The 25,984-nt window shown below is 36.8% G+C and overlaps 1 protein-coding gene across 1 annotated transcript in view; it reads right to left on the bottom strand.

The window, feature by feature from the left end:
• Positions 1-21,271, bottom strand: part of LOC115220928 (cilia- and flagella-associated protein 52-like) — a 54,793-nt gene extending 33,522 nt beyond the window's left edge. The window contains exons 1-5 of the mRNA XM_029791128.2: positions 21,130-21,271; positions 15,767-15,966; positions 7,812-7,948; positions 3,404-3,532; positions 1,125-1,224 (exon numbers count right to left, since the gene is read on the bottom strand). Of these exons, the coding sequence (XP_029646988.1) occupies positions 1,125-1,224; positions 3,404-3,532; positions 7,812-7,948; positions 15,767-15,966; positions 21,130-21,190 (627 nt within the window). The 5' untranslated portion in view covers positions 21,191-21,271. The remainder of the gene's footprint in view (positions 1-1,124; positions 1,225-3,403; positions 3,533-7,811; positions 7,949-15,766; positions 15,967-21,129) is intronic.
• Positions 21,272-25,984: the final 4,713 nt, after the last annotated feature.

The following is a 25,984-nucleotide window of genomic DNA, read 5'->3' on the forward strand; positions in this document are numbered from 1 at the left end:
AGCTCTGATTGGCTGTATGCAAATGAGTTCGTTACTGGGGTCTGGAACTCTTGTCGGAAAAACAATTTCACAGCTTGACAGTATTACCAGAGCTGCATTTCCAGTTTGAAGTAAACTCTACAGAAATGGTAATTCTGTCAGCTTTGCCTACCTGAGATGCATGCAGAACAATGCAGCCATCCTGCACATGCTCATATGGTGCTCAAGCATTACTGACTTTTGAAGTTATGTCCAAACAGCTTCTGTCATGAATAGCTTCTGGCTGATTCCTTCATGAAGATTGCACACACACATATATATATATATATATATATATATACATGTCTTTATATGAGAGTATTGTAGTTCGCTTGAAGCATTGTGTATTGTTTGTAAAATATGTGTCTTGAATGGCACAACAATGGACTATAATAGTTGTTATAATTTAATCCTCCATAGTCTGATATAATATTTTGGAATACAAAAATTCCTTCTTCTGATATATCTAGGAATTGATCGAAACCTAGTGGTTGCGAACTCAGCCTGGCCCAGGCATAGAGATAATATCCCGTAAACACAATACAGATATATATATATATATATGATAGATCATTAACCACTACACACATTTTTTTCTCTCCTTGTTTCTCTCCTTGTTTTTTCTGTGTCCCTTTCTGTAGAAGAGTGTAGGCTCGAAACGTAAAAGACTTTTTCTATTCCTGAGCGTTATACTAATACATCTGTTTGTTTTGTACACCACCTGTCTTCGTCTTTTGTTTTTTTTCGTGAACTCTCCCTATATATATATATGTGTGTATATATTTAATATTTAGCTCTAAATATTAAAGGTGCTGGATTAAAAGAGGAACCAAAGCCTCCAAGAAGAAAATAACCTCTTTTTTAACAAATCATTACTAATGTAACACCAAAAGTATAACCAATGGCTTATCAATTATTTGTCTGGCACCAACAGACCATCTCATAGTTTACCAGTTGATAATATACTACAACAAACCCTGGCCTTGTGCCAAAATGTGAAACTAATATACTAGAACAAACTAATTAATCTAATACTTTTTACCCCTAAACAGATTAAAACATAATTTAGCAAAGAAATACAGTTGTGAAATATGTAAAACACTTACATCAAGGCACTGTATAATTCGTTTATAGGGTCCTAGATTAACTTCAGTTGGCCTTATTTTACGATTTTTCACATCAAGACTCCATATACGAAGACAATATCTGAAATGAGAAATGGAGATTGGTTCCGTTCCTTTTATCAGAAAATATCTTCCTCTGACAGACACTGTTTCTTCATATCCCTTCTACATACTTATCTACACAATGAAAACAGAGTTATTTATTAGTGAAGGTCTCATTGAATATGGCATGCAAGAGTCACCTGACAAGGGGCAATCCATGATCAAATCCCATGCCTCTGGCCTATTGATGAGGACATCATGCTATCTGATATATATTTCTTTACTACCCGCAAGGGGCTAAACACAGAGAGGACAAACAAGGACAGACAAACGGATTAAGTCGATTACATCGACCCCAGTGCGTAACTGGTACTTAATTTATCGACCCCGAAAGGATGAAAGGCAAAGTCGTGTACTTCACAAAGCCTGAGACTATTGCTGTTATCACTTTTGTTGTTATTGATACTGTTGTTGATGATGGTGGTAGGACTGCTTCAACAAACTCATGGCGCAGAAGCAGATGGTCAAGTGCTTGGGAGTACTCTTTACTCTTTACTTTTTACTTTTTTACTTGTTTCAGTCATTTTGACTGCGGCCATGCTGGAGCACCGCCTTTAATCAAGCAACTCGATCCTGGGACTTATTCTTTTGTAAGCCCAGTACTTATTCTATCGGTCTCTTTTGCTGAGCCGCTAAGTAACGGGGACGTCAACACACCAGCATCGGTTGTCAAGCAATGCTAGGGGGACAAACACAGACACACAAACACACACACGCATATATATATATATATATATTATATATATATATATATATATACATATTTATGACAAGCTTCTTAGGATATGAGCAGTTCCCATGAGCACACGCATATATATATATATATATATATATATATATACATATATACGACGGGCTTCCTTCAGTTTCCGTCTACCAAATCCACTCACAAGGCTTTGGTCGGGCCGAGGCTATAGTAGAAGACACTTGCCCAAGGTGCCATGCAGTGGGACTGAACCCGGAACCATGTGGTTGGTAAACAAGCTACTTACCACACAGCCACTCCTGCGCCTATGCATTTGCTCTATGAAATGCTCTTTCACCCACACACAAACAAACTGTCCAACTGAATCACTTACACCATTCACTTTCACTCGGTTCATTTCTTGGATTCATGATGTTTCATGCTTACAAGATCACAGAGTCAGACAACTACAACATTAATCTCATTTTCCTACATTACTATGCTTTTTTTCTTCAAACCATCATGTTACAATGTGAAGTATATTTGCCATCTAAATATGGCTAACCACTAAGGGTGGGTGTTACTGTAGCTTGTAGCCCCAGGAGAACATCTTCTCCAGCTGGCTATTGACACACTTTCTGTGCCCTATCGGTATTTGCAAAGGGAGGTCATCCTTCCCTCGTCAACCTAAGTGATACGTAGGGACTGCAGTTTCTGGGTATTGACCCATCATCAGTGCACGACAATCACCAGTTTTCGATGGAAGGGTCCCGATGCAAATATTTATATCCTTTTACCAGTGACTTTTCGTCACTGATCTTCAAAAAGTGTAAACAAGCAATAATAAATCTCTGAACGAGGTATAGACAGTAACTGCACGACAATGTGAAGTATATTTGCCATCTAAATGTGGCTAACCACTAAGGGTGGATGTTACTGTTTTTCAACTTTTAATAATTAACAGATAATGATTTGAAAATGCAGACTGCTCTTATTTTTGCCCCTTTGGACCTTTTCATCATCGTTGAATTAATGTTATTGTTAAAAGTGGATGGAAGCACTCCATCGGTTACGACGACGAGGGTTCCGGTTGATCCGAATCAACGGAACAGCCTGCTCGTGAAATTAACATGTAAGTGGCTGAGCACTCCACAGACACGTGTACCCTTAACGTAGTTCTCGGGGATATTCAGCGTGACACAGAGAGTGACAAAGCCGGCCCCTTGAAATACAGGTACAACAGAAACAGGAAGTAAGAGTGAGAGAAAGTTGTGGTGAAAGAGTACAGCAGGGATCACCACCATCCCCTGCTGGAGCCTCGTGGAGCTTTTAGGTGTTTTCGCTCAATAAACACTCACAACGCCCGGTCTGGGAATCGAAACCGCGATCCTATGACCGCGAGTCCGCTGCCCTAACGATTGGGCCATTGCGCCTCCAATTGTTAAAAGTATGCAACTAGTAAAAGAGTACTTACTCGCCAGCTGTGATGAAGCTGTAATCATTGGTATGAGTAAACTTGCAACAGAGTGTTATACCGGCTGTTACAGACTGAGCTGGGGATCCACAGATGGCATCCTTTTTATTGATATTCCATACAACAACACTAAAAAAAATAAAATTGGCTTGAAGTACTTGTTTTGTGTAAGCAAAATAAATACAAGACAACATTCTTGGTATTTTTCTAGTGAGAAAGCCAATATGAATATCTTTAAGAACGAAACCACAGATTTGCATATACCAACATTTAACAGGTTTCAACTGTTTCAATTCTCTCTCTAGAAGAGGATAAACTGTGACATGTGTTACTTGAGACATTTAATACTGTACTTTTGTGAAGCAAGGGTGGTTAACACAGATGACATACAGCAACTGAACTAAAATGACCCAAACATAACTTGTTAATGCATGACAAATGAGAATGGCTGAGTGAAAGTATGGTAAAAAAGAAGCAGCTGAAATCGTCAAAGACCCTGTCTGTAGTGCAGAGATGTTCAACGTGACTGGCAAAATGACCATATAATACATACTGAGTTGATTTCAGAAACAAGACGAAGAACAAAGAATAAACTATTGGAAAATGAACACAAGGCATCGGCAATTCTTCAGAGAAACTGAAAGGAAAGACTGGAGATGGTTAAGGAAAAGGGATCTGATGAGGACACACTAAGGCATTGGATATATAACACCCAGAAACAAGCTCAAAGAACTAATTACACCAGGTTCCAAATAGATAGGAGCAGTGAATAGCCCCTTTGTGGCAGCAAAAACAAAACAATCTCACATGTTATGAGTGAGTGTAGCAAACTGGCCCAAAAGGAATATAAAGGAGACATGATAATGTGGATAAGTTTGTTTGCTGGAGATAGAGGGAGAATTGTGGTCATGGAAGAACACAGAAATGGTAAGAACATAAACCAGAAGGCATCAATGAGAATAACAAATATAAGATTGTGTGGAATTTAACAATCCAATGTGATTCCCTAATTAATGCTCAGAGACTAGAACATTGTTGTGGCAGGTGAAAGCAAAAAGAGAAACGAAGATCGTAGATATTGCCAAACCTGGGGATGCAGGCATAGATGAGAAAGAGCTGGGAAAAGCGGGAAAATACAAATTACTGAAAGACAAAATTGCAAGAAAGATGAGTAAGGACAAGAGTAATTGTTACCCCAGTAGTAGTAGGGTTACTCAGAACACTAACAACCAAGTACAAGATATATGGAATTGACTTAAGAGCAGAGCATGCCCCCAAAAACTGCTCTATTGGAGACAGCTAGGATTTTGAGATTGGTGTTTGCATGTTGAGTATCTTCAGTAATACTTAACATTCAAGTACCAAGTCTTATAATTCGCAGCAATACCTACCAAATACTGAGAAAGTATTAAAAAATAGTGTTCATGGGAACGCTTTCTATACAGCCCATCTAAACCCAAACAATAACCTTGTAGTACAAACATAAATTTCCTGGAGAAACTTAGTAGGCAATGAAGTATGCAGATATATAGATGCAAATAAACTAAGTAATATACGTAGAGACATCATTAAGAATAAAAGGTTAACCGATGCTGAAATTAGCCAAATTAGGACATAAATATCGCATGGTAGACCAAAGGAAAACAACAATAATGCAGATGAAATAGGTAACTGATGCACAGAACCCAGTGTACAAGCAGTACATTCTAACGAGGAAGAGGAAGAAAGAATAGTGAAGAACAGATATGTGGGAAAAAGAAGAAAGTAGACCTACCTCAAGAACACAAGAAAAGGTATGACACAGAATTTGAGGGGAATAATAAAAAGAAGATCATAGAAGCAAAAGATATTATCAGAGAATTCACCAAAACTGACATCATCAATAGAGAACCACTGGCAAAGTTCTCAAGCAGCATAAAAACCAACATAATCATGATATATAATGTTGCTTTTAGACGGATCTTAAGTAATAAGGGAAATGACCTAACAACCTTAAATAACCTCATCTGTTCCACTTCTAAAGTTGTAACTGCTCAACTAGGTATCAGGACAACACAGAAAAGGACCAACCATGTCAATAGACCTCCTAAATGGAAAGTAGCAAAAGAAAAAGAGATCGAATCTCTGCAGGTGGATGTATCATTGCTAGAAATGATGAAGAGCTAGCAGGGCTGCTAACAACTGTTAAAGAATTCGGTAATGATATTGGGATGGATTTGGGCCTTGATAAGTGTGCTAAAGCAACTTTTGTAAGGGGCGAACTCAGGCAAACAACTTCCATTAAATTAGATACCAACACTACCATCAAGGAGCTTGACCCACAAGAAAATTACAAATACCTGAGGATAAAAAAAGATGGTAAACAACATGCTACATTGAAGGAAAAATGAAGAAAGGAATATTACAGAATAAGACTTATTCTAAAAACTGAACTCAACTCTAAAAATCACATTGAAGCTATTGACACGCTGGCACTTCCAGTAATCTAATACAGTTTTAACATCATTAAGTGGAATCTTACAGAGCTCCAACACCTGGACACGAAGACAAGAAAACTACTATCTAGTTATCTATTTTTTTGTAGTTATCTATTTTTTTGCCTTACTTCTTGGTTCTTCGTGGGTCAAAGGAGCATACAACATCGACTATATAGCACATCTGGTGCATCTTGTCGACCACCACTAGATCCAGTCTGTTATGCCATGGCACCTGGTCTGTTTGGATTGGGAAATCCCAGAGGATTTTGCTAGTCTCTGGCTCTGCTACTCCCTGTAGTTTGTGCTCATACCACATTTTGCCTCTCTCTAGCCCCCACTTTTCGCACAGTTTTCAATGTAGCACTTTCGCTACCTGATTCTGTTGCCATAATTTGTAGTGGTTTTGCTCAAGTCTAGGGCATTCATTCATGATATGGGCAATGGTTTCATCCCCTCTATTACAGATGTGACAGAGTGGAGACACTTGCTCTTTCCTAAGGTTGACCCTCCAATTCATGCACCACCCAAAAGCAGATATTGATCATCTGTACCTACCAAAAAGTAATGGGTGAATAGGAATGATGCAGGTAGAATTGTGCTGTAAGACCTCCACAATAGCAATGAACAGGTACTTATGGAGTACAGAGGATTGGATGCTGTGACTTGTGTGCAAACATGAAAGCATCAAAAAATCACATTCTATTGTGAAGGAAGCTGACAAATTTCCAAGGGAACTTTGACATTAATTCTGAAATATTTGAAGAACCTGAAACCACTGCCTCAAAACAAGCAAAATGGATCGAGCAGACTGCAATAAAGAATGGGCAGAAACAAACTGAGGAGCGGTGGAACCAGAAGCCTCTGCATGGACAATATTTTGAAGTTGAAATACTGATGTAGACCAAGCAACAACCGCTCAAAAGGTCCCTGAATAAGAGTTGTTTAAGGATGTTGAATGAAAGTAAGGCCCTGGTGGGATGATCTAGCAGGGAGATGGGGGACATGTCCATACCAGTGCATGCAACAAATAACTATGAAGTGGGAGGCTGCGGGCTGATATATATGTGCATCTCTGTTGTTGGAAACGTGATGATACCATCTCGTGTTCTTGATGGCTCTCAGGGCTCTGCTGTTGAAACTGCAATCCTCTTTGCCAAGGTCTTTGAGAAGGGCCATGTTTCTGCTCCTTAGAAGAAAATGGAGAGGACCAATGCATTGTAGATGGGGATCATCTTCTGAGAGGTAGAGCAGAGGTGCCAGATGGATTTCCATAACAGTCTGGATATATAATATGACGTCAAGACCCTCCTCTTCTTTGGTGGCCAGCAACATTGAGACCACTATTATTGATAAGAAATGTTGGATGTTAACTTTTATCTATTGTAATATACTACCCTTTCCTTTTTTTATTTGAACATAGACTAAATTATAACTACTTCCCCAATAGATGACTGAATATGTTGAATCTGTCTGCCCGAAACTTGATACGCCAATTGGATGCCAGCTAGCTGTATGTGATTGGTTGGAGATTTGGACAGTACTCGCGTGTATGTGTGCACGCACGCAGCTGTATATGCATGCACTAGCACCATGACCCGGCGTTGCCAGGTCATAGTGCTAGTACCACTATAATTAGCATCACCATCACACCACTCCACCATTAAACTTATCACTATTGTACTACAATCATCACAATACCAGTAAAGTAACAATGATAATACTACTATAGCTGCTATCTTGCCACAATTGTCATCACTATGCCCCTACAACCTCCATGACAACACTAGCTACAAAAACACAGCTTTAACCATCAGCACCTCACAGTAACCCCCGCACTATTACAACCAATCCTTTGCCATGAATTTCTTTTTTTTTTCTAGCAGGCCACTAATTCTCCTAATGAGCTGTGATTGATAAGAAATACTGTTTACTTGCCGTCATCTTGTCCTCCCAAAGACAACAGAAATAGGTCATTTGGAGAGATGTCAAGGGCTTGCACCTTCACTTTGTGTAGTGTGAAACGACAGTAAATGTCTTTCTTCTCATAATCCCAAACGATAATATCTGCCTGCAAGGAATAAAATGGTTATCATTAAGTGTTTCATCAACAGGGTTAATTAATATCAGTATTTAATTTTCATATATTTTTCAAGCTACATTTCTGAATTTATGGTTTTATGACTTACTTTGTAATTTTCACATTTTTCAAATATTTTATTCTTCATACATGTGTATTTTTATGCTATTCATTCAATTCAGTTTATACATCGTCATCATTGTTTAACATCCATTTTCCATGCTGGCATGGGTTGGACAGTTTGACTGAGGTCTGGAAAGCCAGGAACTGCACCAGGTTCCGATGTGATCTGGCAATGTTTCTACAGCTGGATGCCCTTCCTAACACCAACCACTCTGAGAGTGAGTCGGTACTTTTTACCCGGCAGCCAGTCAGAGGGCACTGGCATCGATCATGTTCAGATAGTGCTTTTTACATGCAACAGGCACAGGGGCCAGTTAAGGGGCACTAGCATTGACCACATTTGGATGGTGTTTTTTACGTGTCACCAGCACGGGAGTCAGTCAAGGGGCATCAACCATGTTCGAATGGTGCTTTTTACATGCCACTGGCATGGGAGCCAGGGGTCACCGGCATCAATCATGTTCGTATAATCTTTTTTACGTGTCACCGGTACAGGAGTCAGTCAGGGGTTGCTGGCATCAACAACATTCGGAGGGTGCTTTTTACATGTCACTGGCATGGGAGCCAGTCAGGCAGACGTGCCATTGACCACATTCGGAAGGTGCTTTTTATGTGCCAGGGCACTGGCATTGACCACATTCAGATGGTGCATCTTACATACCACAGGCAAGGGAGCCAGTCAGAGAGCACTGGCCACAGCTACGATTTTGGTAATACTTTTACATAAGTGTGAAGCCAGGTGCACCCGATTTTCATCCCTTCCCTATCTATGGCACTTCTTGGATGCTGTGTTCACTTGAGAACAGAATGAGCACATATTACATTCCATCCCTTCCCACATCCCTCATCATCCCTGCCTGCACTACTTCAACCAAACACCCCCACAAACTTTCTATGCTTCCAGCCACTGGTCTCTCACCCCTCTGCCATACTCCATTCCAAACACCTTTCCTATCTGCTATCATTCTCTGTGCACTCCCATATCTACCACCATCATTCACTTACTATAGCCCCTTATGTAACCCTGTATTTCTCACTCCACTGCCCCTACCCCTTGCATCTACTTTCTGTTCCATTCTCTTTCCTGGATCACTCCTATATCTCCTACCTTACTCCTCTCCATACTGGTATTTTCTATCATCTGCATCTACACAACCCCCCATCCCCCACCCCCATGACTTACTGTCTGTATCCTCTCTTACGTCCACCTTCATTCTCCATGAGAGTTTGCTCTAGCACCCTATCATCACCTTCCTCTTATCTCATTCACCTATGTATCTCTTCTATAGCAAGACACCTATACTAGTCTCTCTATCATACTTTAGCCTTCCAACACCTCGTATAAAGCCAGTCACGTCCACCTTCTCTTCCTAATACTTTCTCTTAGTAGCATGTTTTTTCCTTTTCCTTTTCCTGTGTTCTTTTCTGTCTTGCAAGCTACATGGCAGCTTCACTAGTGCTGTTGGAACACAAAAACTCACACACTGTACACTCCGTAAAGTGGTTAGCATTAGAAAGAGATTCCTGCCATAGAAGCCATGCCAAAGATGATACTGAAACTCGACACAGACCTGCAGCTTGTCAGTTCCCTGCCAAGTTATCCAATCCATGCCAGCACAGAATGCAGATGTTAAATTATGATATAGGTCTCACCGAGGCAATGACTAGTGACCGAGACATTTGGAAGTATGCTGTGCGTGAGAAGACCCGGCAGGACAAGTGAGGCCATAACCCATGGCCTCTATGCATACCTTTCCTTCTTGGGACACAAAACTCTGCTTGCGAAGACCTGTTGAGGCAAGTAAAATCGGAATCGAAATCGAAATCGCTCAAAAATCAATGGAAATTGTAGTTGTGATGCCAGTGCCAGTGGCATGTAAAAGGACCATCCGAACGTGGCCATTGCCAGCACCGCCCCGACTGGCCTCCGTGCCGGTGGCACGTAAAAAGCACCAACCGATTGTGGCCATTGCCAGCCTCGCCTGGCACGTAAAAAGCACCCACTACACTCACGGAGTGGTTGGCATTAGGAAGGGCATCCAGCTGTAGAAACACTGCCAGATCAGACTGGAGCCTGGTGCAGCCTCCTGGCTTCCCAGACCCCAGTCGAACCGTCCAACCCATGCTAGCATGGAAAGCGGACGTTAAACGATGATGATGTATGTGCATAATTGTATATGTGTATGTGTGTGTCTTTGTCTTGACATCATGTGATGATTGTAAACAAGCGTGGTTCATTTCAAGTCCTTCATGATAACTATGTCTAATAATTGGCTAACATTATATCTTACTTTGAAACAAAGTTGGCAGCATAAAAGGCATCTGGCTGTAGGAATTCTGCCTTAACAAATTCTGTCTGACCCATGCAAGCATGGAAAAGTGGATGTTAAACAATATTGATGACGTATATTGTAGTGCTAAATCATCAAATTTACTGAGAAGGTACCCCTATAATACACAAACACAGACATACACACACATATGGACGTATATATATATGTATGCATCTATAGTTGAGCAGTTTTTAAAACTACATGGATAATATATTAGTCAATCAAATCCCAACATTTCCAGATGCTTCGATTTTTTTTTCTTTTGTTTTTCCACAACTATTTTCATGGTTTACAATAATCTTCACATAAATGTTTTTCACAGCAAAGTGGTATTGTGGTAGAGTTAAGGAAGAAAATTGTTGAAATACTTTCAAAACCAAACGGTATTTGAGTGAAAGTTATTTTTAAATAAAATTTAATTAAAATTGATATTATTGACAATTCAGAGCTGCTTTTAATTCCATGATAAATTCTTTATCCTTCTTTTAATTTCACTTGAATCACTGCATCCTTTAAGGCCCTCATGCTTTCCGAAATCCGCTGAAACTACACCTGATTATATATAGACTTTAGATGAGTTGTAGTGCACCTGAGCACTGTACACAATTATTATTATTATTATTATTATTATTATTATTATTATAAAATGGAATTTGTTCTTTTCAGCATGTTTTGAAATAAAAACTAGTGAAATCTATTTGACTTTAGGGTCCCTAATTTGCTGCTGGTGTACTCGCATGTGCTCTGATAATGAATTCCCAGCCTGGACAATATACATTTCTTCATAGTTCAGGAATTTGATACTGAAAATCAGATTTCTGCTTATACAGTTTAACCATTTCGTTACCAACCCGGCTGAAACTGGCTCTGGCTCTGAATACAAATGTCTTGTTTTCAGGAGTTTTGAATCAAAATCTTCCACCTTAGTCACAATTTATGTTCCTAACACTAGCTGAATGATAACTAAGTTATTTTACTAAATTCTTTGTTATATTTAAAGTAATTGAAAGAAACACAGTGCATCTCAAAATAAATACGGTAATGAAAGGGTTAATATTTGCACCTGTAAAGATTTTTCTTCTGGTCTTTCAAAGTTGATTTAATGATCAGCGTGTATAAATTGACACATACCACAATGATTGTCCTTGCACTTAGATTCTGGGAGGTTTTTATTGTTTAAATCAAAATTTGCATCTGTCAATAATTGTTTCAAGATTTTTGATTGCCATTTGTTTTGAACAAGCATTCTATCAGTAATTAAGTTCTTTAATTTACTACTTCATCTCATAATCTGCAAGTTTAATTTGGCAATGTTAAAAACATTCTGATTATGTACCCTCTGTGTGAAAAGTCTGGCTGCATCAGAAAAAATGTTATGAAACAAAAATAAACACAAAATTTATTACACAAATTTGTTACCACGAAGAGTTGCATTTTTATAAATTCGCGCTGGTATATTGCGGTCTACTTGAAAGGCATTGCAAAGATCACTCACTGTTTCATTTGCGACACCATCTTTAATTTGCTGGTAGCGTAGAAGTATTGCCAGTCTATCTCTCTCTCACTAATTTGTTCACCTTGCCTGCGAGCCATCTAAAGTTAATAATGATTCTGCTAATTCCACGTGTAAACATGTGTTGAATAGAACTCACTGAATAAATCTTAATTAACTGTGTTGTCAATTGTATGCACCTGACATATGCTAACGTGTATGCAGCCAGACTTTTCACACAGAGGATAGATTATATGTCATTATAAAAGATACTATATCCTGGTTTTGTGATCCTGGTTTCAATCATTTTGCATGTTCTATATCCTTTTGAATAATAGTGGCATGATTTGTGTCTGTGTCCTTGTTCTTTGTAATTTATTAGCATTATGGTGTTAGTGTTATTTTGATTCACCATTACGTTGAGAAATTGTATGCTCCTCATTTTAGTAAATTTCAAGGTTTAGAGTAAATTATTCAGAATGCTGAATTCTTCTAAAGCATCTACAGATTTTGTTTGTATTAGAAAACAGCCATCGAGAAATCTCTTCCATGAGTTCCCTGTATATATTCTAAAATCAGTACCATAATTTTCTTCTATATCTTGGTAGAGTTTTCATTCTAAGTATCCCATTACTGAGCATATACTGGGGTGAACTTGCTTCCCATGGCTGTGCCTCTAATTTGTAGATAGTTTTTAGCATTAATAGGGAATGTATTATTCTTATAAGACTGACAACATCTAATATAAAGTTGATGGTAAGTCTACTAGGAATTGTTTCTATGTTTTATCAACTCAATACTTGATTGCCATCATTCCAAAATTATGTGGAATATTTATGTAAAACTTACTACATCAAATTAACTGACAAAATCAGTTCTATTGATTTAGGTAGATGAAGTAGAAAATCAATGCCATTGTGAATGATATGGTGGTTTCAAGATGATATCAATGAAATTGCTTAGAAGACGAGGATGGTGTATGGCAGACAAGCTGTGAGAGGTCTGAGTTTTAGGTCTTTAGGCTGTATCAATTTTACATATCCACCTCTTTGTTCTTTCACTACATTTTAATTTCCTTCTACTTATATATTTTTGGTAGGCCATAGAAATTATTAGGTTTTGCTTCAAAATTGATAAGACAATCACTTTTGTTAATGATATGTGAATTACAGATTTGCAAAAGTCAGATTATTGAGCTGCCCCATTATGTAATGATCTGTATTTTCAGGTATTTCTGATTAAAAGGTTTTGCCCCTCAACTGTTCTTCAACCAAATTCTGATAATATTCAGCATCTATTGTAAAAATGGTACCACTTTTATTTCTCTGTTTCATGACACTTCAGGGCAGATATTTCTGATTTTGTAAATATTTTTTTTTTTCACACTGCCATTATGTTGAAGAGATGGATTTGGATAAGATACCAATTTATTGCTCTAGATGAATATTTCTTCCTTTCAGTGGAGAGAATTTAGATTTGTTCTTTATCAGGGATTCATTAACTTCACTATCTTTGTTCATGAAAAACTACCAATCATAGATTTCAACAAAATTTTAGAATATCCTCCTATAATTATCAATGGCTGACTCATCATCATCATTATCATCATTTAACATCCACCTTCCATGCTAGCATGGATGGGACAGTTTTACCAAAGCCTGACTATTTTGGCAGGATTTTTACAGCTGGATTCTCTTCCTAACACCAACCACACAACAGAGTGGACTTAGTGCTTTTTATATGGCACAAGCATGGGTGAGATCAGTTTCGGTAAGGTTTTTACAGTTGGTTGCCCTTCTGAACACCAACCAATTTATAGTGTGGATTGGGTGCCATTAAGTGGCACCTGCACTGACAGGGTCACCAAGTACTTGCAAGACACCAATCCTAATGAAATTTGGATCACAAAATCCAAGCCTAGGGAGAAGGGTAATGTTGAGTGTTTCATACAATTTCAAGGACCAAAATTACTGAATGGATCCTTATGATATTTGGAACTTAGATTCAATGCATAAGGGCGGGTATAATGCAATATGTTTCGTTTGAATTTCAGATGGCTTAAAGGGGCCAGAACCCCCCATGAAAATTCATAAATTTTCAATGTTGATGAAATTTCAACCATGGGTAATTGACACACATTAAGAAGTATTCTTAAAGTTTCCACTTCTCATAAGGATTCTAAGACCCCCTAATGGGAGGCCTTAACTCCCAAATTTTAGTCATTTTTTATGATCCAAAACTAGGTCAAAAGTACTGAATGGATTTTTATGAAATTTGGAAATTATATTCTATGCATAAGAGCCACAACCCCCATGACAATTCATATATTTTTGCTGTTGATGAAATTTTAACCATAGATATTAGACACAAATGAAGTAATATTTATAAAATTTCATCTTCTTAGAAGTTCGAAAGACACCTTCATGGGGACTTAACACCTACAATTTTGTCATTTTATCTAAGCAAAGACAAATACAGTTGTACTCTTGGAAGCTGTAAGGTCACCCAATCATAAAAGATGAGCATTATTTGTAATTCAATGGTACAACAGTGTAACAGTTTGTTTTGAGATATACTTAGATTATGATTTCTGCAATGTGGTGCATAAATCGTCAAGTAAATGAGAGGCATCTTTGCCTCCACTGATTCAGTGACAAAGTGTTGAGTAAAGTTATTTGATTGCAGACCTCCTTTCAGTCTTTTAATTATCACAGTGTCACACATAGTCCCTAGATGGTAACATTGATTTCAAGGCCTTCCCAGATGAGTGACTGGTTATTCAAAGACATTTATAGATTGTAAATTTATTCTGTCCAGTTACGTATCAGTATAGTGGTCATTTGCAAATTCCAGAGGTAACACTTTAATTTCTCCTTAGCCCTCACGTCACACACTTGTTAATGTTTATTTCAGTTGGGTCACGCCTTTCCAATTGCTATAGATCTATAATGCATCTTACTGCAGTGCCTGTCAGCTGGATGGTGAGGAATACTACATTGGGAGTGGTAACGACTAGGGTACTGTAGCTGACTGCTTATTGTGATCATTCGTCTTTTGGTTTCCTATAGCTTTCCTCTCTTTTACAAACCCAGTGAACATATATTTCCTATTTCAAAGAAATTCAAACAATAGATATAAGACCCAAGTTAAAAAGATTCTCAACAATTCAACTTCTCTGGTTGACATTAAGACACCTACCCCCAATAGGGGCCTTAACTCCCACATTTTAGAGCTCCATGACCTCCATTTTTCAGGAGCAAAATCCTTTTAACAGGTCCCATAAGACTGCAATTTTGGAATCTACGCATAAAGATCAGTAGTATGGGATACATATGTCATGATTAGAATTTTTTAGGGTGTGTAAAGAGGGAAATAACCCTCATCTGAAATTTTGATGAAATTCGAATCATAGGTATTCTAGTTCATTGCAGAAAATATAACAGAAAAGTCTAATTCTTTAATTGCATGTAACACAGGCAACGCTGGGTATCTCTGCTAGTCAATTATAAATATATAGGTATCTGCTAAAGTATATATACATATAGGCGGTGAGCTGGCAGAAACGTTAGAGCGCCGGGCGAAATACTTAGCGGTATTTCGTCTGTCGTTACGTTCTGAGTTCAAATTCCGCCGAGGTCGACTTTGCCTTTCATCCTTTCAGGGTCGATAAATTAAGTACCAGTTACGCACTGGGGTTGATATAATCGACTTAATCCGTTTGTCTGTCCTTGTTTATCCCCTCTATGTTTAGCCCCTTGTGGGCAGTAAAGAAATATATATATACATATATGCTCAATTATAAGTGTGCTTTCAAGTGTGAATAGGTGTTGAATGATATTTCTCTAAAATTTTTATACTCACTTTGAATCCCATAAATATGACCTGACCGGAAGCTAGAAACTGGCCACTCCGGGAAACGGTCAAGCAACTAACATCATTATGGTGGCCAAACAACAATGATTGTTTCTTTGTACTAATGTTTTCCACAACAACAATGTAACCCAGATGGTAGACGATGTGCTGGCAATCTGGATGTATAATCATTCCACCATGGCTGTGGCCTATAAACAAACAAAAAGAATAAATAAGACATTGAAATAAAAAATAAAAAAACAGGGGTCAGTAGAGGAAGTAAGTGTATATTTAGATGAAAGTAAATGAAGGAATGATGAAGACAGAGGTTAACTAGAATTGATGCAGATGGAGTTGAATTGGGAGTTAGAAAAGTGGGGATAAGGGAAAATTTGTGGTTAGCTAATTAAGTTAAGGACTGAACTGAAAACTCTCAAAGAGTGAGAGAGTCCGGAAGTGAACACTATTAAATTTACATCTAATATAGGATAAAATTTTTGGAAAAAAAATTCTATCAATGGCCAGCATATTAAAAAATACCTTTAAAGGTTAAATTTATAAACAACTTATAAACAAGGGCAAAAGAAAAAGAATTCTAATGCCAAATATGCCGAAACTAGACAAATCGTCCATAACCATATAATTCATCACTATAAGTTATATATATATATATATATATATATATATATATATATATATATATATATATATATATATATATATATATATGTAACAAATGATGGAGATGGAAAATGGAATATACAAGAAACTTTATTGCTCACAATGATCATTTCAATGCATTTTGCATCAACCTCTCATGGGTGGGATACTATACAACTGGTTGTGGTACAACAGTGACATTGTGTTTAAGCCATTAGGCTTAAACATACTTCACTAGCAGCATATTGTATTAAAAGCTAAGTATGAGACACATACTTATAGTGATGAATTATATGGTTATGGACGATATGTCTAGTTTCGACATATTTGGCATTAGAAATTTTTTCTTTTGCCCTTGTTTATAAGTTAAGAATTGATGTAGAGAAAACTCACAGATTAGAGACAAGTGGAATTCTAAACCAATTTAACCCTTTCGTTACTGTATTTATTTTGGGATGCTCTATGTTTCTCTCAATTATTTTAGATATAACAAAGAATTTAGTAAAATAACTTAGTTATCATTAAGCTAGTGTTAGGAACATAAATTGTGACTAAGGTTTGGTGGAAGATTTTAATTCAGAACTTATGAAAACAAGACATTTGTACTACAGAGCCAGAGGCGGTTTCAGCCAGGTTGGTAACGAAAGGGTTAACAGTACAAAAAACTGTGATGTTAGTGGTGGTGATAGTGGTGGCAGTGGTAACAACAATGACACTGGGAGTTTTGGTGATAGTGCTGAAATTGCTTGTACTGTTTGGAAGAATGACGGTAATGGTAGAGATATTGGTGTTGAAGATATTAATGATGAAAATTTATTGCAAATGTTGTTGACTGCCTCTATGTTTCATTATTGTTTTTTTGGGGTTTTTTCTCTTCTCCAACACTTTCTTTATGAGTAATCTGTGTCGGATATATCGTACCAAAGTATTAGCTTGTCAAGAAAGTTCTTGCGGAATTTTAAATTTTGGTTTTAAATGATGTATTTTCAAATTAATTTTCGTTTGACTTTATATATCATTTCCCATCTTGTGTTTGCTTGCATTGTTCACATTTGCCATCTTCCATGATTTATCCTTTCCCCACACGCTTTCTGTCTCTGCTCCTCCTTATGTAGCATCGGCATTCACCTGTTTCATTGCCTACACTTTAACTCTCTGCCTGTTCAACCTTTTCACTCCTTTCGGTCTGGGGGAGGGTAATATAGGCAACGCTAATTGAAACAGAGGATCTTTTCGGTTTGAACGGCAGTTTTTTCTAGCGGTGTCATATGAAATTGTCACCCATAATTATGACCCTAGTATCGATCTATTGCATTTCAATCTGTTTTAGGGTTAGGGTATCTTTTTTTCTTCACAAATGTAAATAAACTCAATCTATTTCTTAAAAAAGGGGCATAATCATACGGCACAGAATGTTTTTTACCTCAATAGACGTCACTGATTGGTTGAAATTGCAGAAATTGAAGAAAAAAAACAACAAATATCTTACAAACTATAGAATTTTCTCAATAAAGCCAAGAGAAAAAGATGTTTTATAAACACATTCTACCAGTATACGAAGTTTAAAATTTTTTAGTTACGTGGAAATTATGTTAAAAACTGCTGTTCAAACCATAAAGATACGAAAAGATTCACAAGCCCACAGAATACTCATTGAGAGTCAACGACAGTTATCTCGCCCGATCGAACAATCTAGAATATTCCAGAATATTCAAAGCGAACATGATTAACTCCACCTTTGTTAATGTATTACGCATAACTTCAAAATAACATGCAGGAGGTCACTAGTAACACATCATTTATTTAAGCAGTATTCCCACTTAAATCAGCCTCTCTTCTCCACTTCTTCTTCTTCGAGGGACAACAAAAGGCCCACTGCGACCTAGAGAGAGCCAGGCACATGAATTTGATACTTGATTTCCTACCAATAGTTCATCATGGTATTCTACGTCATAATAGAGCTGCTGCATTTTGTTGGTACCACCGTAAGTTTGGTACACAAGTGCATGAGTGTTTTCAACCATGCCTGTTTTGTTCAGTCGACCAAGCACTGGGAAATGGTGAAGCCAGGGACTAAGGGCAACTATATCTCCTGATATTCCTTCAATAAGTCATGTACTGTGGAGGCGCAATGGCCCAGTGGTTAGGGCAGCGGACTCGCGGTCATAGGATCGCGGTTTCGATTCCCAGACCGGGCGTTGTGAGGGTTTATTGAGCGAAAACACCTAAAAGCTCCACGAGGCTCCGGCAGGGGATGGTGGTGATCCCTGGTGTACTCTTTCACCACAACTTTCTCTCACTCTTACTTCCTGTTTCTGTTGTACCTGTATTTCAAAGGGCCGGCCTTGTCACTCTCTGTGTCACGCTGAATATCCCCGAGAACTACGTTAAGGGTACACGTGTCTGTGGAGTGCTCAGCCACTTACACGTTAATTTCACGAGCAGGCTGTTCCGTTGATCGAATCAACCGGAACCCTCGTCGTTGTAACCGACGGAGTGCTTCCAAGTCATGTACTTTATGTTTTTGACATAATATTGTTTCCTTGTGGATACTGGTGCAGCATTAGGCTAAGCCTGTCACATTTCTATATGAATCATGGAAACTGACAAGGGTTAAATTAAAAGCTGTTAACCATTCTCCGATACCCACATATGATGAAAAATCCATGACTATAGGCGCAGGAGTGGCTGTGTGGTAAGTAGCTTGCTTACCAACCACATGGTTCCGGGTTCAGTCCCACTGCGTGGCACCTTGGGAAAATGTCTTCTGCTATAGCCTCGGGCCGACCAAAGCCTTGTGAGTGGATTTGGTAGACGGAAACTGAAAGAAGCCAGTCGTATATATGTATATATATGTATGTGCATGTATGTTTGTGTGTGTGTTTGTCCCCCTAGCATTGCTTGACAACCGATGCTGGTGTGTTTATGTCCCCGTCACTTAGCTGTTCGGCAAAAGAGTCCGATAGGATAAGTACTGGGCTTACAAAGAATAAGTCCCGGGGTCGATTTGCTCGACTAAAGGTGGTGCTCCAGCATGGCCGCAGTCAAATGACTGAAACAAGTAAAAGAGTAAAGAGTAAAAGAGAGAGACTAGATTTTAATTTGTGCAGGGAGTTCAGGTGTATTTTCTGATAGCAGATCTTCCTTACCCTATCACTGATTTTTTGCATCATATGGTCTTCTTGTTGACTTGAGAAATAAGAAACTACTTAACTCAGAGGTTTGTCAATAAAAAGTATGAGCGTGAAACCCACCACTTTCTATACTTTGATAAGATAGTGAATCTGAGGAAGTTGTAATGAAATCTTTTACCTTCTATTTAAAGCAAACAAGAGGATGCTAACTAGGAAGTTAAACTGATTTGTGTTCAAACTAATTTTGTTTGCTGAGAAGTGGACCTCCAGCTCAACAAAACACACTGCTGGATCTCTTGTCCAGGATAGGGTAAAACAGGACAGTGCAACCTGCATGGCTAGTTAGGGTTTTAGGGTTTATGGTTAGGGTTAGGGCTAGGGCTAGGTTTTTAGGGTTAGGGTTAGAGTGTTAGGGTTAGGGTTTTAGGATTAGGGTTAATGTTGGGGAAAAGTCAAAATTAAAGAATTTGGGGCAGGGAAAGGTGGGGAATTTCACAATGCCGATTTTTGGCAATTTTCCGAAACCTCCGTATCCGAAAACAGGGACCTTTGGCAAAAAAATCTTTTAAATAAACAAATTTGGGAGAAAATGGTGGGGGACGAACAGAAGTCTTTCCGAATTTTTTTCCAACAAATTTTTACATACACTTAATCTACAGGATCTAAGCGATTATTTGTTGAAAGTTTCGTTTAAAAGTATCCATTTTTCTGAAAGTTGGGATGCAACAAATCTGGCAGGGTATGAATCTGTAGTTATGCCTGCACTTCTACCTTTTCCTTTTTGCACATTAAATCCGATATAACTGTAATCTACATTATTTGAAAGGTATTCATAGAAACTTTTATTTAAAAAATAACTACTTTTCTGAAAGTTTGTGTGGTAAGTAGCTTGTTTACCAACCACATGGTTCCGGGTTCAGTCCCACTGCGTGGCACCTTGGGCAAGTGTCTTCTACTATAGCCTCGGGCCAACCAAAGCCTTCTGAGTGGATTTGGTAGACGGAAACTGAAAGAAGCCCGTCGTATATATGTAAATATATATATATGCGTGTGTGTGTTTGTGTGTCTGTGTTTGTCCCCCTAGCATTGCTTGACAACCAATGCTGGTGTGTTTATGTCCCCGTTACTTAGCGGTTCGGCAAAAGAGACCGATAGAATAAGTACTGGGCTTACAAAAGAATAAGTCCTGGGGTCGAGTTTCTCGATTAAAGGCGGTGCTCCAGCATGGCCGTAGTCAAATGACTGAAACAAGTAAAAGAGTAAAGGGTAAAGAGAGGAAATAATGTCGACTCTTGGGAATCATCGGAAACACCACTCCCCCGCCCCCCGAAAAACTTTTTCCCAAAAAGTTCCAATATGGTCAGAATCTATACCTTCTGAAAGGTATTTGTAGAAAATTTCATTAAAAAATATCCAGTTTTTTTTTAAGTTATGAAGAAACGAAGTGGTGGTGGTCACGCTTGTATAGGCATAACTAGCTAAGAATGAATAATACGTTTTTGTCTTACGTGATTGACAATGAATGACGTGAAGTAAATGAAATACAAAACGCAGATGAATAAAATGTAAATTACGAACCATTGAATCCCATGACAGAAGAGGGTTTTATTTCGACGGGTTCCTCACTTCTTTCCGACATGATTACAATTTCGGTAATCCCTAAACACTTCTCATACAAACACAATTCAGATGTAAACTGTTGCCTAGCAATGGAATAACAACTTTCTTTAAAGGGAAATTAATGTGGCGTAACGCTAAAACGGAAGGGAGATAACTTGTCACTTGAGTCTGGAAATGGTATATTTTACTCCAAGTCAAATCTAAAATACAAACTTTGTAAAAAAAAATTAAATTAACAACAGTTGGTATTATATAATCAGCGTTATCTAAAAAATTTTTTTACATATTCATAATACAAGGAAAATTTCCTATAAAAATATCATTGGATCTTTTCGGTTTGAACGGCAGTTTTTAACATAATTTCTAGGTAACTAAAAAATTTAGAAATATAGAAATAATTCCATATTTATATATTTAAATACTAACATAACATATATTTATAATTATTTATTAAATGGTAATTATTGGTTTTAATAAAGGAAAGTTAAGTTAAAGGAATATGTTGAAATTCTTATGTTGAAATATTAAATATTAACAATTTTAATCTAAGCATATTTCTTTTATTTTAAATAGTGAATATACCAGCATTGTTTTATATAAGCTGAGTATGAAATTTATAGAGACATATGACATAGAGTAATATAGCAAATAAGTAAATAAGAGACTAGTTTTAAAATAAAATAAAGAAATAAAAAAATAAAAATGCGTTGGACAAAGCATATCTCTAAAATTGTCAAGAAGGCCGAGGGTGTCTTGGCATCACTCAGCAAGACTTTTGTTAGCCACTCTCCAGCCATCTATTTAAAGCTGTATACAGCTATGGTATGACCACACTTGGAATTCGCATCATCCGTTTGGAACCCCTATCTTGCTCAGAACATTGACCTCCTGGAATCTGTCCAGAGACGTGCAACCAAACGCATACCCTCCATCAGACACCTACCATATTCTGAGTGCCTTGTTTCCCTGGGCATGGATTCACTGAAGCTCCGGCGTCTGGCGATGGACTTGGTAAACACCCACAAAGTTATCAACCACCTCACCAACAACAACACTGAACACCTTTTTGATCTCCATGTGTCCAACACACGTGGACATGCCTACAAAGTCAGAAAACAGCACAGCTCCCATGACTTTCGGAAACATTTTTTCACGCTCAGAGTCGCTGAAGCATGGAACAAACAGCCGGCATCAGTTGTTGACTGCCATGACACTGCATCCTTTAAGGCCCTCATGCTTTCCGAAATCTGCCGAAACTACACCTGATTGTCCCCCTTCCATACTCATACACATATGTGTATGTCGTGACTCGTGCACTGTTCTTTTCCTGATGCTTGTACATTACCCTATGCACTATACATACACTTTAGATGAGTTGTAGTGCACCTGAGCAGTGTACACAATGTTTTATTATTATTGTTATTATTTGTAGAATAATTATAGACAAGGGATAAAATGGTTTATATGCCAAAACTATGGTAAGGTATATTTACCTTATTTACATCAATAGGTAAGGTAATTTATTAGAAAAAATTAATCATTCAAAATGTTAGACTAAAAATTATATTTACTTGTCATGAAAATATCTATAAAGGACTGATGTTTAATGTCGGGTAAAGAAATAATTAAGCTATAGGACAAAAAATTTTATTATCAACAAATCTTTTTATAAAATTATGGGTTTTATTATAGGTTTAAGAAATTGTTATTATTAAGCCTTACATGATATTTATATTTTCTAATTGTAACTTACTTAGAAATGCTATTTATATAAAGCTCCTTATATATACTAAGATCAGGAGGGTAGAGCTATTTGAGAGAAAGAGAAATCAAGTAATTCTTACAAAAATTTTTAAACAATATTATTTTGCTGTATAAGGTTATAAAATATTAATTAGGGTAATTTCAGAAGATTATTTAGAATGAGATTCTTAGCAAACAGAATACCACTATTGACTTGTATACCAAAATCCCTTGACTACATTGGAAGGGGGGTAACAGAAAACATGCAAAGAAAAAGAAATGGAAATAAAAGGAAAAAGAAATAGATAAATGCTTATATGGCGGTGCCCCAGCATGGTCACAGCTCGTGAGCTGAAACTAGATAAAATAAAATAAATATACTTTATAACTTATTTAAAAATTTTCCTTACTATAAGGTTTCTGTGGAGATTGGTCAAATGGATTTAACCAATATTTAATATTTGATAAGGGTAACTGAGGTTAAAGAACACATCCACTATATACTGATTTAATTAAAATTTAATGAATTTATTCAATTTAAATTAAAAATTTAGTAGAGTTATAAGTAATATTTTAGTTTCTAAAAAGTTCATATTTGGAGGGGTTATTTAAGATTAAAAAGCACCCACTACACTCTCGGAGTGGTTGGCGTTAGGAAGGGTATCCAGCCATAGAAACTCTGTCAGATCAAGACTGGAGCCTGGTGCAGCCATCTGGTTTGCCAGCCCTCAGTCAAAATCGTCCAACCCATGCTAGCATGGAAAGCAGACGATGATGATGATGATCAAAATTAGGGGGATAAGACATTTTAAGAAAAAGAGATGAAAAATTTTATTATTGAAACTATTTAGAATACCATTTAGACAAGAGAACAAATGTATTATAAATTATAAATTAGTAATTTAGGAAGTTAAAATTTTGGCATTTAAATTTTAAAAAATTTTTTGAAGATCCTATATTGTTTATTATAAGTAAAGTATGGCTATGTAGGGGTACAACAATTTAGACTTGTATAAAGGTATATATAGAATATTGAAAAAGATTAGGTAGAAACAGATGTGAAAATAGCTAAATCCCTAAAATTATTGTGGAGTATGTATACAACTTAGTAACTTCAATAGATATATAGAATATATGTAATAATTTTAGTAATTAAAAATTATTTACTCAATTTGTCTGTTGTTAAATTATTAATACCTAGTGTTGATTAAAAAATTAATATTATGGGGTATGCTATTTCTGCATTGATTTTTAAAACTAAGAGGTATAAATTAAGATTTTAAAATTCAGGAATGATAAAATGTTATTTTCTAAAATATTTGAAGGTACAGGTAGTACTATGTATACATAATACCCCAGTTCTAAACAGTTATTTAACAGGTTTACATTATCCTTATGTTTAAAAATTTCATAAATCTCCTGGGAGCAGAGCTCACATCCATATCTACTATTTCTATAAGGTTGTGCTTTCCTTACTATTTTCCATTTAAGGCTAAATCTAATTCTATTTTCCTTTAATTCCCAAATTTTATTGTATAATGTTGTGCAGTTTGCCTTATGCTTAAGTTTGAAAGATGATATATAGTTATATATTCGTTTTTTTTAATTTACAGAGCAACTGAAATAAATATAATTATTAGTTGAAGTTGCTACTGTACATTTGTATACAACGTTTTAGGCTAGACATCGTCCCGATACTGGACAATGGGACTTAACACTACAATTACAACTAGGAGGATAATTATTGATATTAGTATTATTAAGAATTAAATTATTGTTATTATTATTATTATTTAAATTATTATTAACATTGATAGTGTTATCGTTATTTATAATTACATTCTCAGGTAAGTTTTGGTTTTAACTATTAGTTTATAATTCCTCCTCTACCATCCTATCATATAAATTCCTCTCATCACCATCAGGTATACAAATAGTTTCCATGCACGCATATGTACTGGAACTCTAGTCCATAGCGTTACTATTGGCAGTCCTAATGTCATTTATATCATATACCCTATCATTTTCAATATTATTATTTTCATTATGGGGGTTTAAGTCTTGGTTAATAGGAATATTATTATTATTATTCATATAATTATTATTTTCATTTCCATTGTTATTATTATTTTTATTATCATTTTTATTGTTAGTGTTATTGTTGTTGTTATTATTATTATTATTATTATTATTATTATTATTATTATTATTATTATTATTATTCAGTAGTTTTATTTTTATAGCGTGCTTTCACTTCACTACCGAGCGCAGCTCTGTGTGCCTTGGGTATGTGCTGTGATTTGTTGTAATGCTCTGATGGTTATATATATTTGTAAGTCCTGGTGTTTTTGTTATGTATTTGTCTGAATATTTTTTTATCATGCCTAATGCACCTACTATGATAGGAATTGTTTCTGTTTTTAGATTCCACGTTCAAGTTACCTCCATTTCCAGGTCTTTGTATTTTGAAAGTTTCTCCATTTCTTTTAGAGACACGTTGTCATCTGCCGGTATTGATAAATCGATTAGAAAGCGTTTTTTTTCTTCATGAGCTCTGACAACTATATCTGGTCTGTTGGCCATAATTTCTCTATCTGTGTGTATTGGCATATCCCAGAGTATGGTTGCTTTCTCGTTTACTGTGACCTTTTCTGGTGTGTGCCTATATCATCTTTTTTCTGTTGTTATTCCATAATGTTGGCATAGCTTCCAGTGTATGTAGGTCCCAACTCTGTCAAGTCTGTGAATATATTCCTTCTTTGCCAGGACTGGGCAGCCAGAGATAATATGATTTAGGTTATCTGTTAGTGGCTGGTCAGAGAATGACCATTGGTTTCACATCTATAAAGTTGTAGAGAGGTTATGTGCCTCCAGCCATTTGAGTCTGACAAGTTGCTCGTAAAGCTAAGTGCAAAACCAGTGGTCACTCTCTAACTGACCATAACAAACAACCTTCTAAATATACTCCTGCTCTAATGCATTAGAGTGTTCCTTTTGCAGATTTATGAACTACTGACCAATATACATATACATATTTGGTAGACTAAAACTGAAAGAAGCCCATCGTATA

The sequence above is a fragment of the Octopus sinensis genome, linkage group LG17 (genome assembly GCF_006345805.1).
Source record: "Octopus sinensis linkage group LG17, ASM634580v1, whole genome shotgun sequence".
Taxonomy (NCBI): domain Eukaryota; kingdom Metazoa; phylum Mollusca; class Cephalopoda; order Octopoda; family Octopodidae; genus Octopus; species Octopus sinensis.